Genomic DNA, 14425 nt, shown 5'->3' with positions numbered 1-14425 from the left:
CAACATAACAACATTATAAACGACATCTAAAATGAATTGCACAAAACCAATATAACCTGATTATAAAGTCCCTTTAACAAGTGCTAAAACATTTCTAAAAAAAAACAAAATACCATTAAGTGCTACCGCCTGCATGATTGCACATGTGCTATTTCATTTTGGCCATTGTGACATGAGCATCTCGTCCCCCCGGCCCTCACGCCTTCTTCATTCTGTGCTCCCAATGTATGAAGACATGCACATAACAAGCTTGCATTATACCAATCAGCTGTTTAATTGCCAGTCCTAACTTGTACAAAATCTGTGTTTTTTTTTTCATCTCATCATGAATGCATGGTATGTTTTCGCAGTATTTGAACACATCTTATTGACAATTTTTTTTTCCATTTGACATGTGGTAAACGTGGCTTGCTCATTCTCTATCGTTGCACCTGACATGGTTATCTATTCAAGCGTATGAGCTCACAGTTTTGTACAAACTGTTGAGTGCAGAATGTGGCAGTCTGGGCCATATTTATTTCATTTGTATGTGTTCTCTTTTTCAGACAATTATTTTAGCATTAGGGCTTGTACATTCACATTTTTTTTGAAAAATGACATCTCATGTAGCAGTAGTTTGCTGTTTACATAGTTGTGCTATGATTTAAAATAAAAAGTAGATTCACTAGCTTGAAAACATTTAGCTTTCTACATTCACATCACATTGACCGTTTCTAAATAACTCGCCTCCTCCCGTCCCAGGCCGGCAACTCACTATCTTCAACACCCAAGCGACTATATCCATTGGTGGAAATGACCGCAAGCGGCCCTATCAGGGCCAGCTTTCAGGCCTCTACTACAACGGGCTCAAGGTGCTCAACATGGCCGCCGAAGGCCACGCCAATATCAAGGTGAACGGCAGTGTTCGGCTGGTGGGCGATGTGCCGGCCAATAGGGGCGCAGCACGCACGACCACCTCCGTACCACCTGAGATGTCCACCACCTTTATCGAGACCACCACCACCCTGTCCACGACCACCACTCGCAAGCAGCGCTCGCCACCCACCATCCAGGTAGGATGTCAAGTCACATTTTAGAGTAACACAATTTGTCCAGTTACTCAATTTAAAGAAAAGAAAAAATAAAGTTTTGTTGGAGTCCTCCATGTTTTGCCGGATGACAGTCAGTTAACACAAAGTGTCTCCTTGACTTGTGTTTTGTCGCTACGGCTGGATTGTAAATTGAACTGCCTCATGCACGGCTCGGGGAGTTGAACGTTTCAAGGGTAGACACGTTCAAACAAACTTGCAGCTTGTCTCTCGTTTACTCCATTGCCCCGTTTTCCTGGGTTTTTTTTGTCTCCAGCTGTCTCTTGTCAGTCTGACTCCAAGCCAAGGATGCTGCTGCATGCTGTGCTAAGAAAGTAATCAAGCCGTGTGGTCATTTGACACCCAGGAGACAAATTGAACAAGCCGTTGCTCGTTTTTCAAGCAATAACTCTCTCAGGCCTGCAGGCACGGCTGGCAAAGATTTGGGACTCCAGGTAGCATTCACTGCTTGTTAGCTTCTTCCGCAGCAACAGATGGTCTGTGATGGTGGCACTTTAGAAGAAGCCAAATCTGTTACAAACTTTAGCACTACAAAAGTAGTAAAGCATGCTGTACACTATTCAGTGGAGGTGACTCAGCCGAGCTGGATGGTACAATTGTCCGTACTGTTTATTTTTTTAACCTTTCCTCTTTGTCATTACGCTTACCCTTTTTTAGTGGACTGAGAGGGGGAAAAAAAATCTGAAGAATAAGCAGAATTGCGTTGTTTTGTTTAGTGCATCTTATGTGTCATAATTTGATGTACCTGACGAATGGTGCATCGCAGAAAACAATTTGTGTGACTTGAACCATGTTTAAATTCAGCCTTAAAGAGTGCTCTTCCTTTTGACAAAATACACCATCATGTGTGTGTGTGTGTTTAGTAGACCGAAACTTATATTCTCTCCTCGCAAATCTATTTTCAGTCCACTTCACAAACACTCGCTGTCTCGGTCTCTCGGGTGAGATTTAGCAAATCCCTCCACTGCTTTGGATCGCCACAATGAGCGCCGGGTGGCAAGAGCCAATCTCACGCTTAATTAATGATCACTCCGAGGGGACGTGCAGACAGAAGATGCTTTTTTTCCTTCCCGGCTCTAGTCCATTGTTGCGTTACACGCCTTATCTGTGGGTCAGACGTGTTCACTTGGCCCTCTCAAAAAAAAAAAAAATGGTTGTTGGTGCTTCTTTCTTAAATCCAGGGCATATGCGCCATATATATCTGTTGTCTCTTTGGAATATGTCAAATTAGGAACAGGCGTCACAGGAAAATACGTGTTTGAATTTACTGGTACCACACGTGTGATCTTCTATTTGTGCGACCGTGATAGTTTGCCGCTTAGTGTTCGAGCACCAGCAGCTCGCTGCAGGGTGATCACGCCACAGGGGCGTTTGTAATGGATGTCCCCCTACATTGTTCACAGCTTGGAGAGAACCTGAGGAAATGCTTGTTTGTGTGAGTGCGTGCGTATGTTTGCGCGCGTAACCCTCCTGTGTCATCAGCCGACACCTACGCAGCACGCTGCTGGCCCAACGAGGGCCAAAACAATCGTATACGGACGTATGCGCCGTGACTTCTTCTCCGCGCGTCCAATTGAAATGCAGAACCACAGTGCAGGCAAGAGAGCGCCAAGGCTGAGCATATAGTCGGCGTTGGCTCCCCACGGTGCAAATCGATGAAGGCAGTTGAGTGTAACATATCACGTCAGTGACGGAAATTCAAATGTTCCCGTAATTGTGCCGCAGATCGTTTGGCATACATGTGGATTAAGTAACACCATGCATATTATTTAGGGAATTTACATCTCAAATTCAGGTTGTTCTTCTTTCTGAACAGATGCAATCTAACCCACTGCGGGTGCCTGCACACTGACATGGATTATACAAGACTTATTAAATCATGTGCTAAGCCTTTTGAAAAAGTTAAAACTTTGCAATGAGGAGCTATATTCTCTTTGGTCTTTAATTGTCGACTTATTTTCCCCCCAAAAAGCACAACGGTTTATGTAAATGCTATATTTCCATGGTATTAGTGTTCATTTATATAATTATAGGGGTAGCACCAAAATGGAATACAAAACGTTTATGGAACACTATGCCTCAAAAATCAAGACTGAAGCAGGCAGGTTCCACGTGACATCAGCAAATACCGTTAGATGTCCACACTGAAAGGTTGACTCCAAATGTGTTTTGGATGATCCCATCCTAAAAAGATTGCCAGTGATGGAAAAGTGGTGGATAACCATAGACGTCGGAACGAAACGGATTACGCTATTAGCAAAACAAATCATCCAAATCAGTTACAGCCACAAATGAATCTCAGTGGGCTAATTCCGGTTGATCATTGAGATTCCACAGCATTTGTTTTTGTTTTAATTTGTGTATTTTTCACTCATACGCTGCTATGCGATTGGCTGGAGCAGCAGTGTTTACTTATTTTCCTTCCTAGCTCTTATTTGGTTCATGTGTATACATTCCAGTGGTGTGCTGCAGATATTTAAGGCTTAGCTTGTTCACGCTATTATATGGTTCTTTCTGGTTCTGCAATGTTTTTTTTTAATCCGATTTCTCACCCTCATTTCTCAACTTCAAAGACAGCACTTCAGACTCATCTACTAAGGTTTTAATATTCCCACAAAAGATTAGAAATCATTTGTGAGTGTCGGAATGTGAGCTGTGGCCAACCGCAGCTCCTGCCGAAGAGTGCTCATTGCCTATTTACTGTTCTTCCGGGCATTCAATACATGCCGGAAAAATGCGTCGGCTACTGTGGCTCTGCGTTTCCTCATGTGCAGGCATTTCATGAAGTACGTATGGCATGAATGTTGGCACGCATTGTTCTCACCTCGCATGGCACCTTCAAAATGGCGCCGCGAGAGTGGCTGCCTTTCCAGCAGCTCCTATATTTTGTTGTTCTACTTCTTCCTTTCATAACTTTGCTGCTGTGAATTGGGAATTTCTCCATTGCGAGACTAATAAAGGTTTTCTTATCTTTATGATGTGAATAGATTCACATCATGCGAGGTGAGAACCGAATTTCGGTCCTTTCAAATGCTTTCGGTGCTTTCAAATGCAGCGCTAGTTATTCATTTATTTATTTTTGGTGCCGCCGAGCCTGGATAGCCCACATGCATCCGATAACATAAAGGGTAGAAATCAACACGAGTCTGCAGGCTTGTGTTGATGGCGTATAGTGCGCGCCGAGCGTGAGTGAGTTTGTTTGTCGCACGGCTTCCCTGATGACCTTGTACACTGAGGCGGCGGGGTGGGGGGTGGGGGGGGGGGTTGATTCAGGATCAGGGCCGAAGACCATTTCCTTTTCCAGGAGAAGATGAACGAGCCTGTTTGAAAGTGGCTGCCTTTGGCCTCGGGGCAATTAGAGTTTTCTGTGCGCCAGCAACCCTTTGGTGTGCTGTATGCGCCGGCTGGTCCTCGAGAAAAAGAGAAATAATCGCCACATAACCAATTTTGCTGAAACCAACACCGTGAAGTTGAGCACTCTCTTGTTTGCTTTAGTCATCTTTTCCAGCGAGATGCTCTCCTCACATCCTGCCATTGCCCCGCCCTCTTTTTATTCTCTGTAATACCCATAAAAGCTCACTGGAAATGTCAACATTTGGTTTAGGCGATCGTGATACTGGACGATTTGGCCCTACAAGTTGATCCTGGATTTTATTCTGTTTGAATTGACTCACAATTTATTTATTTTTGTATTTTTCCATTTATTTTTTTTTTCCCAGCTTCCAGTCCGTGATGCCATTTCCATCATGATCATTCTTTAGCCCATCTTCTGGCCCCGAATCAGGAACATGGACCGAACGAGCTATGTCAGTGTGACAGATAGGAATAGCGCACAGTGCCAGTGAATCCCCGTGTAATACGAGCGTGTGCCTTGTCAGCCTGCCAAAGCCCAGATTGGACGTGATAACAAGCACAACAGACTGTCCTCAACTTCCATAAACCTCAGATAGATAGGAGAGGCACAGGAAGGAGTGAGATAGTTGGAAAGTAAAGCTCAAAGTCAAACATCTGAGTTCCCCATGAGAAGAGATTCTGCCTGAAGTATTTCTCAGGAACACACACGCACGCACACACACACACACACACACACACACACACACACACACACACACACACACACACACACACACACGCACACAGGGGAAAAAAATGTCCGTACCCTTTGTTAAAGAATGAAAACCTCCCAGTTGCCACTGAAAACACCAAATTGCATATTTCCAAGCCGCAAAGTTTGTATGGACAGCTTTTTGTCAACTCACTCAAGCGAGCATGAAATATGAAAAGAGAAGAATACCTCCTGTACCAAAACATAGAGAACACTCGAGGTTGATTTGCTGCCTCCTGCACAGGGTGCCTTGAATCTGTGTCAAAATCTAAAGAATAAAAAATAAATATCACAGATTTTCATGAGGAACGTGAGGATAAGCGCTTTGGATAACAGATGGATGGACAAATTGTTTTTCTACATTTGAGTCTGGTGGGTTTGAAGTGATTGCAGACCAATGTGGAGTCTTGTCGAGTAGAAGGGTAGCGACGATTTTGGCCGCGTCTCTATGAAGTATCTGAAAGTTTGAGGTAACGAAGCGGCACCGCGGGGAATATTAAGAAGTTGCTTTGAATCCTGCCTTTGATATGCCCTTGCCTCCGCGTCGTCACTTTGATCTCCCAACGTGTAACCATATTGCATATCCATGGCAACTGTCTGCTGGGATGAAGTGCTTGAGGACAATTGATTTGTCTGGCTTCTTTTTTTTTCTCTCATCTGCTCAAAACACACACACACACACACACACACATCGGTTGTAGCCATCAGGCATTCTGCCTTTGTAAATAAAGCAAATTGGGTATGATAGAAGAAGTAATGGGGTTCCATAATGTGTTGTTTCTCAAAAGGCTTTGTTTCTCAGTTTCCTCCAGCCCTTTAGGGAAGAAAAGCATTTGAAGGTCATTTCTTCTGACTGCGGTGTGTTCAAGAGCAACTTGCATGATGATATGACTCAGTGGAACAGAGTCTGTGCTTGTGTTCCTATTCGCTTTCCCAAACAGCGCTATCATACTCACGCTTCATGTCATGTTTGTCAGCCCTGGAGCCTTTTAGCCGTTGACATTGCTTTTATTGACCCCAGGGGAGAAGACGATGGACAACTGAGGCAGCTGAAGCTAACAAGGGGCTTTTACCATGTTAAAAAGCGCTTCAATATTAGTCGGTCTACGCAAAGGATAAAGAATGTATGCCTTTTCAGTATGATGTTAAAGCAGAATCTCACCATGACACGTTAGCCCGTCTATGGAGTTTTGATTTTTTTTTTGTTAGCATGAAGCTAATGAACGTTAAGGCAAAGCTAAGCGTTGTTTTCAATGCATGTGTAATTCTCTTTTGTCTTTATTTGGTATACTGGCAATAAAGCTTGAAACCTTTTTTTTTTTTGAAGAAGAAGAACTGTTCATGCAATGCCGAAATGCTCCATGCTCCTAATTTGAGTTTATTCGCTGACATTCAACTTTTTTTTTTTTGGCATCCAGGTCAAAGAAAAAATTTGAATGCCATCTTGTACCAAACTCACAAGTCGGGTCACTCGTATCTCAAGGTAGCGTTTTACTGGCGTCGCCGTGCGCTGATATAATGCAAGGCATGTCGGTGGTTTGGAAATTGTAATTCAAGGAGATTTGGATCCAGTGTCTTGATCCTTCTTTCGAGTTGCTGTTGCTGTTGTGGTGGTAGTGGAGCTGGTTCTTCAGCTGTGAACGTCTTTTGAGTTGTGCCTGATGTTCCAGAAGGGCTGACTTTTCTGTTTGTCTCTATTGATCCCACGAGGAATCCTCCTGCTTGATGTGCAGAAGCAGTCAGAAGTAAAAGCTGATTTAATGAGGACTGGTTATTTATTGATTTGGCTGCGGTGTTTGTTTGTGGTGTTAAGACGCAGAACGATGTCATGGAGATAAATCGGGCGTGATGTTTCGACTGACAGCCTTCTGCTTTCTTTCACACACAGGCAGAGGATGGCATACGCGGGAGCATTTTTTATTTCTTTTTTTCTTTTTTTTTTTGCCTAAATACGCTCGGTGGCTTTGTTAATACGCCATTATAGTTTTCCCTTCAATCATGAAACGTCTCACCTCAAATATCCCACCGCTATCCCCGCCGTCAAAACCATTCTATTCCCATTTTAACTCTGAGCTAATGATTCGCCATCCACTCTCCAACCGCATGCAATTACGCACACAGTCAAATATAGGTCGGACTTCAAATAATGTAATGGTACATTGGTGGAAATAAATCCCTCCAACTTCCCTTTGAGGAAGTACTCTTGTTAGTATATACATGACAGTATGGAAAGAAAATTTAAAGGACACGTAATGCCAGAAAGCTACAAGAAGAGAAATCGGAAGGTGTGGAAAAGCTTCCTAGCTGAGGTTGGGGTCAAGTTTACCAGCAATAAACTCAACCAAGCATGACTTTATGGACCCTGCTTTGTGCACCGAGCCAGAATCAGAACAGAAAAGGGCCACCTCCAAAATGGATAGAGGAGAATAATTATGGTACACAAACATAATAGTTTTTGTTTTCGGTTTTTTTAAATTATTATTTTTTTTGCTAGCAGAGTATATAACACTTTCTATGTTATGGAGATTTAGAGAATTGGATTTCCCCAGCTGTGAAATCATTTTTTGTAGTCGTGTTGGCCAACCACATCATTCTGCTGCGCCACTGTTGGCCCCCTTCTCAGCACGCGCACAACAACAGTTTATGGCTTTTTGCGCTCCAACAATTCCCTTTGTCCTTTTTTTTTTTTTTTTTTTTGGCAGCCCCATGTTGTCATTCTCCCACGGAGGGCCGATTGAGCTTTGTGTGTCACTTCATTGCCCCTGTGTTAAGCAAGCACACCTTCGGGCCTTCATGAGGAGTCTTTCAATCACAAGCGCCGAGGCAGGGGTGCATCATGCGTTTCATTAAGATGAATGGCGCTCACGTCTTGCGGGCCCGCAAATGTCAAACGTGGCAATTCAAAGCCATTTTCTCAGAACGCAGTCAAACATTTAGACGAGAGTGCGTGGCGATCAGGGGTCGACAACCTTTTTCAAATGAGAGCCACTTCTCGGATGCTGATTGATGCAAAGGGACATTTGTGCACCTTGTATCCTCAAATAGATATATACCGTAATAAAAAATACATAAATTGACTACATAAATGGATGAGATGCTATTTTATACAATATATTTTTTCCCCCCTCACTGAATCCGTTTTTGTAATTTATGCAGCAATTAAATGAGAGAGAATTTATGTTGATTGCCTCCAACAAAATAGAAAAGGAAAGAGGTTTTGGATTACAAATGCTGTAAAATACAAAAGAACACCTGTAGCAACAACCAAAATACAATGACAAACTGTAGGGAAAAAAAAGGCATTTTCAATCTGACACGAGTAAAGTAAAGTTAAAAATGTTTTGGGTTCTAGTCGATCATTCCAACAGAAAACAACTACAAATACTTTCCACTGTAAGTAATTGCCAAAGCAGGATTTAAGTAAATTCATCTCCCTGGTATTAGATTTTCAATCATGATATTCCATGTTGTGTGAATATTTAATATTTTACAGGGAATGCAGGATTTGGTCCATTGTGGTGTAAATTGCTGGAAGCAACTCTGAAGTGGCTATTTCGTGTCTCTGTGCGCCCGCCGCCCACATCTGTCGCCGCTGTCGTCATCATCATCATCATAATAAGCAGTAACCCTCTTTCAGCAATAACCGAGCCATTTACACCCATAATGTGGCTTTGTGATTAATGTTCTGTTTAACAGGAGGCTGTATTTTACATCAGTTTTGCTTAAAACGCACCACTTTCTAGCCTCCTAATGCCTGCGCGCTTAATTAGGTGCAATGTGTACACAAACGTGCTATGGCATGTTGGGAATATTCGATCTTTGGAATGTACCTTTGAGAAAAAAAAAATCCACGTGTCGAGTAAAAATGCATGTTGTGGAGGCAGACATTTTTTGAAGCAGGAGCGGGAGCAGGGTTGGGATGCCTTTATTATTCTGTCAAAGCCAATGATATTTAGAGCCCCATGCACGCAGCGGCGCTGCAAAACTCAATCAGTGTTCTGATTTCATAACACTGCCGGGTGACAGCACCTGCTGTATTATCCCGCTGATTCATTCTAATAAACAGCGGCTGCTCGCTGCTGCTTGATATACAACCTACATCCCCAAATCTGGTCCTCCTTGGTTTGCCCCAAAAGATGAAAGAAAGAGGGGTCTGTCACGATACCAAATGTTTTTTGGGGTTTTTTTTTCATGTTAAATGATTATTAATCCCCTCTTCAATGCTGCACTTTGTTTTTGTTAGTACTGTACTTCATATTCATGAGTAAAAATGACCGTGTGTTTTTTTGTGTGTCTTTGTCTGTAGACAACAGATGACATTGTTTCATCAGCCGAGTGCTCCAGTGACGACGAGGATCTGGAAGAGTGCGATTCTGGACACACAGGTGGGATGAGTGTGTCAAATTGTGCTTGCTCCGAACCCAAGTCAGATTCCCCCCCCAAAGTTTTATTTTTATTAATTTATTTTTTGGCTTCTGAGGAGCCTCTCCTCTTAGCATCATGCCCCATTAGAGCTTCAAGTGTAACTTAAAAAGTCTATTGCCAAAAAAAAAAAGCCACCTTTTCACACACGAATTTAGTAGGATTTTGTAAAAAAAAAAAAAAAAAAAAGAATAACATTTTTTAAAAAAGATAAAATGTTGGAAAAATAACACGCTTGCCATTTACCATTTTGTTAATATTTAACAATACAATAGAGTTAATGTCAGACACAATCCGTTCCGTTAATTTGAGGTGACCGCAGATGCGTTTGTACTGCAGTTTTTCTCCTAGGAAATAATGGCCATAGAAATAATCTGTAGCATAGTCAAACTGTCACTGTCTTTTGAAGTCATTTTCTTATCATGCAAGCATTAAAAAAATATCTCTCTCTATATATACAGATAGATAGATATATAAAGATACTAATTCAAGACAGTATTTTATTTTTTTTAACAAAGGAGAGATATTTAGTTTTCAAGTGCTCCAATAACGTTTTCATATAATTTCCTACTAAATTCTTGTGTGTGTGGTTTTAAGTGTCGATAGTGAGAACTTTGTGTAGGAAAACATTCTTTCTATACACATTGGCAGTCAAGTAAAATCATCCAAACACCTATCCAGCCTGATTTACTAACATTGCAAATAGCGGGCGCTGGATTGCGTCTTCACGCTAACAAAATTACACACGCTGTCGGTTGGAGAGGTTTTTTTGTAGTTGACGATCGTCGAAGCCCATTAAGGGATGATGTCATTCACATTTTTTCGGCACAATGCAACGGTGCCCCACCTTTCCTCGCACCACGGACCATTTCCACCTGAAGACGTTTCGATGGATCAGTATAGCAACAAACAAAAACGAATGATTAGAAACCCAACTCACAAACTCCTCTGTAAATTGATCGCCCAGAAGACGAGGTGCTCTAAACACCTGATTAGCAATTGGTTGACCTAAACTACTCGGTTCAATCCCTACTTTGCGTTCCTGTTTACCTGGAATTGACGAAGATTGCGAGGAACCGCAGAAGGAATAGCAGTTTTGTCATAGGTGATATGGCATGATTCCTTCTTGTAGCCAAATACTGGACAGACAGTGGTCCTAATATTTTTAGGGGGCGGGGGGGGACCTGTTTATAAGAGCAGAACGATTCTTCCCCCAGCCGCGTCTCTTTTTCCGCCGGCATCGCGCAATAAGCCGATTAGCTTATCCAGACGACATTTGTTTGCGTGCAAAGTCAAATCTGCGTCCGCTTGGCAAAGCTTTCGTAAATCAGGCCCTTGAAATCAGAACCTTGAAAGTTACACTTAGCTGCGGGGCCAACTCCGGCCGCTGACATGATGGCGTTGCCGATACTAATTTTGGTCTCTCAGCATTGGGTGGAGAGGCAGCTTTACTTGCTAAAGTGCAAAATTAGCATCAAAGCCCCCATGCCGCCCGCACTGATGCTTCAAAATGTATCCGTCCTCTTCCTGAGTTTCCCCGAGTTTGCTGTGGGTGTGTCCCCTTTGACCGAGGATACATTTTGAGTTTGTTTGGAGAACAAAGATGCTTTCAGCAAGAGACACCGTGGTATGGAGCAGACTAACTGCAACCGAGCCTCTCCCCCCTCCCTTACCTCCTCCTCCCCCTATTCCTCTTCTAGTTTGTACCTCTGTTTTCCTTTCGTTGGAGGTCTGCCTTACCTGAAACATTCTAATGTAGAGAACAGATATCCTCGAATTTCTGTGCGCATTGTCTCTCTTCCCTCCTCCCTGCACACACACACACACACACACACACACACACACACACACACACACACACACGCACACGCACACACACACCCGTTTATTTCTGCAGACGAGAACACAAACATGCACACTGTCAATGTGATCCGACAGACTTGGAAAGCAAGCTATTAAGTGACATTTTTGAGGAAGCTTGGGTTTGACTGGAAAGGGTGACGTGCGGCGGCGCAACAACAACCTGCTGTTCCGCTGGCCAAAACGACCTTTTCGCACGCCATTCGTAGACTCGAAAAGTTCCATGAAAGTGGTTTCCGCGTCATGCTGACACTTTGGCTATCTTGTTAAGATTTGATATCGTGACATTATTTTCCCACTGCTGTTGCTAACCCAACCGTAGTGGTGTCCTGGCAGCGAATTTGAATTGCCACGGCAAGAACGGAGATAAATAGACTCCTTTTTGAAAAAGTTGGCTGACATTTTCAGACAAGTTCAATATTTCCAATTTCCAAATCATCTCCGTATCGCTCTTTTGTGTCATCTCAACTTTGGAATGATGATGACCCTCAGCTTTGACCCTCAAGCCCAAGTTTTCTCAAATCCATAGCCTCCCCTCACGTAGAAACGGGGCTCACATCCAGGGCACCCTCACATGTACCCGTCATGGACATTTTGTCATGTTGACACAGAAATTCATCACCTCATTCCTGAACCCACTTCCAGTCGTTATGCATGACATGATGTTCAATTTACGTTCTGTTTTTTTTATTTTTTATTTTTTTACCTTTGCTTTGGTCTTTCTCCCGTTATGCACATGTGAACATCTTTGGTGTTGATTATGGCCCAGTTGCTGGGTGTCTTTCCATTTTTTTAAACAATTTTTTCATTGTTTTTTTTTTATATTCCTTTGCTTTAAGTTGTCGGGGACGCGACTGGGGCAATTTTTTTATTTTGTTGTGGTGGTGGTGTTTTTTTTCTTTTTTTTCTTTTGGTGTCTTTCTCATCATCCACCGCTCATCCTCCAAGCAAGGACAGAGCCGCTCCTCCTCCCGTTTTTGCCTCATCTTGTGCCGCATGAACTTTTGGTGGTTGGAAAATTCAAAGTTCTCCTCCTCATCGAGTTTGTGTGGATTTATTATTTTGTGCCATATGGCTTTGAAACAAACACGTCCCCCCCCCCGCCCCCTCCCCGCCACCATTGTCAAACGTAGGGAAATGAAAAGCAACCAAATCTTTTATTGCCATCATGGTTTTGTTCTGCCTAATGCAGGCGACCCCATTCTGTCTGAAGAAAATTGCGTGTGAACGACTGACTCCCCTCCCATCTCCGTCCACGCTCACCCATCCTTCTTTTGCCCCCGCGCCTCTCTGCATCTACCGTTTGAATGCAGATGGCATAAAAAGACTTTGATTGCGACCAAGTATATCTGTTTTTCTATTTTATCTGTTGCTCCAAGTAGAAGGCATTTGTGGCATGCACCCCGCATCGGACTGCGACGCAGCTCCAGAAAATGAACACATCAGCCCCCCCCCCCCCCCCCCTTCCTCCCCTCGACATGCCCCTGCTTCTGCACGCCTACGATTGGCCTCCATTGTGGTTGCTGCTGCTGCTTCTCCGTCACCCATGACTGTCCGCTAACTTCCTCACCGAGTAGCCTTGTGTAGCATGTCGTTGGGTGTAGCTTGAACTGGTTGTCTCTCTGTCTTCGTGACGTGTGTCCTACCTGTCTTCTGGTTGCGCTGTCTGTCTTTTATTTAAAAAACAAACAAACTGTTCAACCCTTATCCTTGATCCCATGTGGGTTCCACAAGAGAGCAAACGAGGAGAGTCGTGCCCATTCGCATTCCAAGTCGAACGCGGGCTGCCTCACAGATGTGTCCGTGTACTCATAAAGCTCACCCTATTTCCGCTTTAACTGCACCAGCTGAACTTATTTTTTTCAGTGTCGTATGTGAAAATAGTCGTCAGCGGCCCGTCACCTTTTTTCAAGGTGATTTGAAGGCAGCAATATCATCTCGGGCCCGTTCGTTTTATGGACATCTGGTAATCAGCCTGCGACATGTGGGAGGTGAATGAATGCGCTTCAAGCGGGTCTGCGGGCACAATGCGCGAGTCCACAATAGGATTTGGAGTCCTCAAATTACTGACTCTTCCAGAATTTTCAGGGTTGAAATCCCATTGACTTGGTTAACGCTGGCACTCGGCGGCTTTCGGCTTTCATGGGATGCGCGCGTGGCAAAATCCCTTCCTCGCGGTCACGATTCATCTCCATTCGGACGGCTCAGCAAACGCAGGATAGACACGGGGAACGCCGTCTTCGGAGAAGGAAGTGCCGAGAAGTGCCGTTCAACGCATTTCTGCATCTGCGACCTTTAAACCACTGAGACTCCCAGTCAATCGAGATTGCGGGCTTATTTACTTAACAAGGCCTCCAAATCCTGTAGGTACTGTGTATGAATTTTATTTTTTTCCCCCGCCAAGGGTGATTAGAAAACGCCTCTAACACTGCTACTCTTAGCATCTCTCTTAGCGATAAAAGTGCCAGCGCTGTGACTGTATCGCCACGCACGTCTCTTTTTAAAAAGAGAGTTACAGTATTTTGGCCGGGGCGGAGCTTCCATCCGTCCAATCGCGTCCGTCTGGACGAGTGCTGTAACGCAAACAAAATTTGGGTAGGTAAGCAAAGCGCCGTGTTTACCGGGAAGAAATGCTTGTGCAAGAGCTTAGCCGGGATTAAAGTGTTTACCAAAACATCAAGGTCCTCTCCACCTATTTGAAGCTTTTTTGACTGCCGCAGCTTTTCTTGCGCGCAAATGTTTTGTGGATAGAATACAAAGCCAACACTGCCAAGTAAACGAGGGCGGAGGATGTAGCCCAACCTCCAGAGCAATCTCCCAACTCTCCACCAAGTCTGCTCTTGTGGAACCCATGACCTCAACTGTTGCATCTGTCAGACGAAGGCTGTTGGTTGCTCACGATTGAATAATGATCGGTCGACTTGTGCCCTTCGCTGGGTTACGGGACCAA

The 14425-nt window shown here is 43.8% G+C and overlaps 1 protein-coding gene across 13 annotated transcripts in view; it reads left to right on the top strand.

The window, feature by feature from the left end:
• Positions 1 to 14425, top strand: part of nrxn3b (neurexin 3b) — a 151374-nt gene that overhangs the window by 131312 nt on the left and 5637 nt on the right. For all 13 annotated transcript variants that reach the window (XR_015097671.1, XR_015097670.1, XR_015097668.1 and 10 more), the window contains 2 exons: positions 742 to 1052; positions 9500 to 9578. Coding sequence is in view for 10 of the 13 variants with exons in the window: in XM_086100491.1 (XP_085956617.1) it covers positions 742 to 1052; positions 9500 to 9578 (390 nt within the window). In the remaining 3 variants the exon portion in view is untranslated. The remainder of the gene's footprint in view (positions 1 to 741; positions 1053 to 9499; positions 9579 to 14425) is intronic.

The sequence above is a fragment of the Hippocampus guttulatus genome, chromosome 20, assembly GCF_054856545.1.
Source record: "Hippocampus guttulatus isolate MCC_2025c chromosome 20, RoL_Hgut_1.0, whole genome shotgun sequence".
In the NCBI taxonomy this organism is placed as follows: domain Eukaryota; kingdom Metazoa; phylum Chordata; class Actinopteri; order Syngnathiformes; family Syngnathidae; genus Hippocampus; species Hippocampus guttulatus.
The sequence above is the reverse complement of the archived record's forward strand: the minus strand, read 5'-3'. Positions and strand labels throughout refer to the sequence as shown.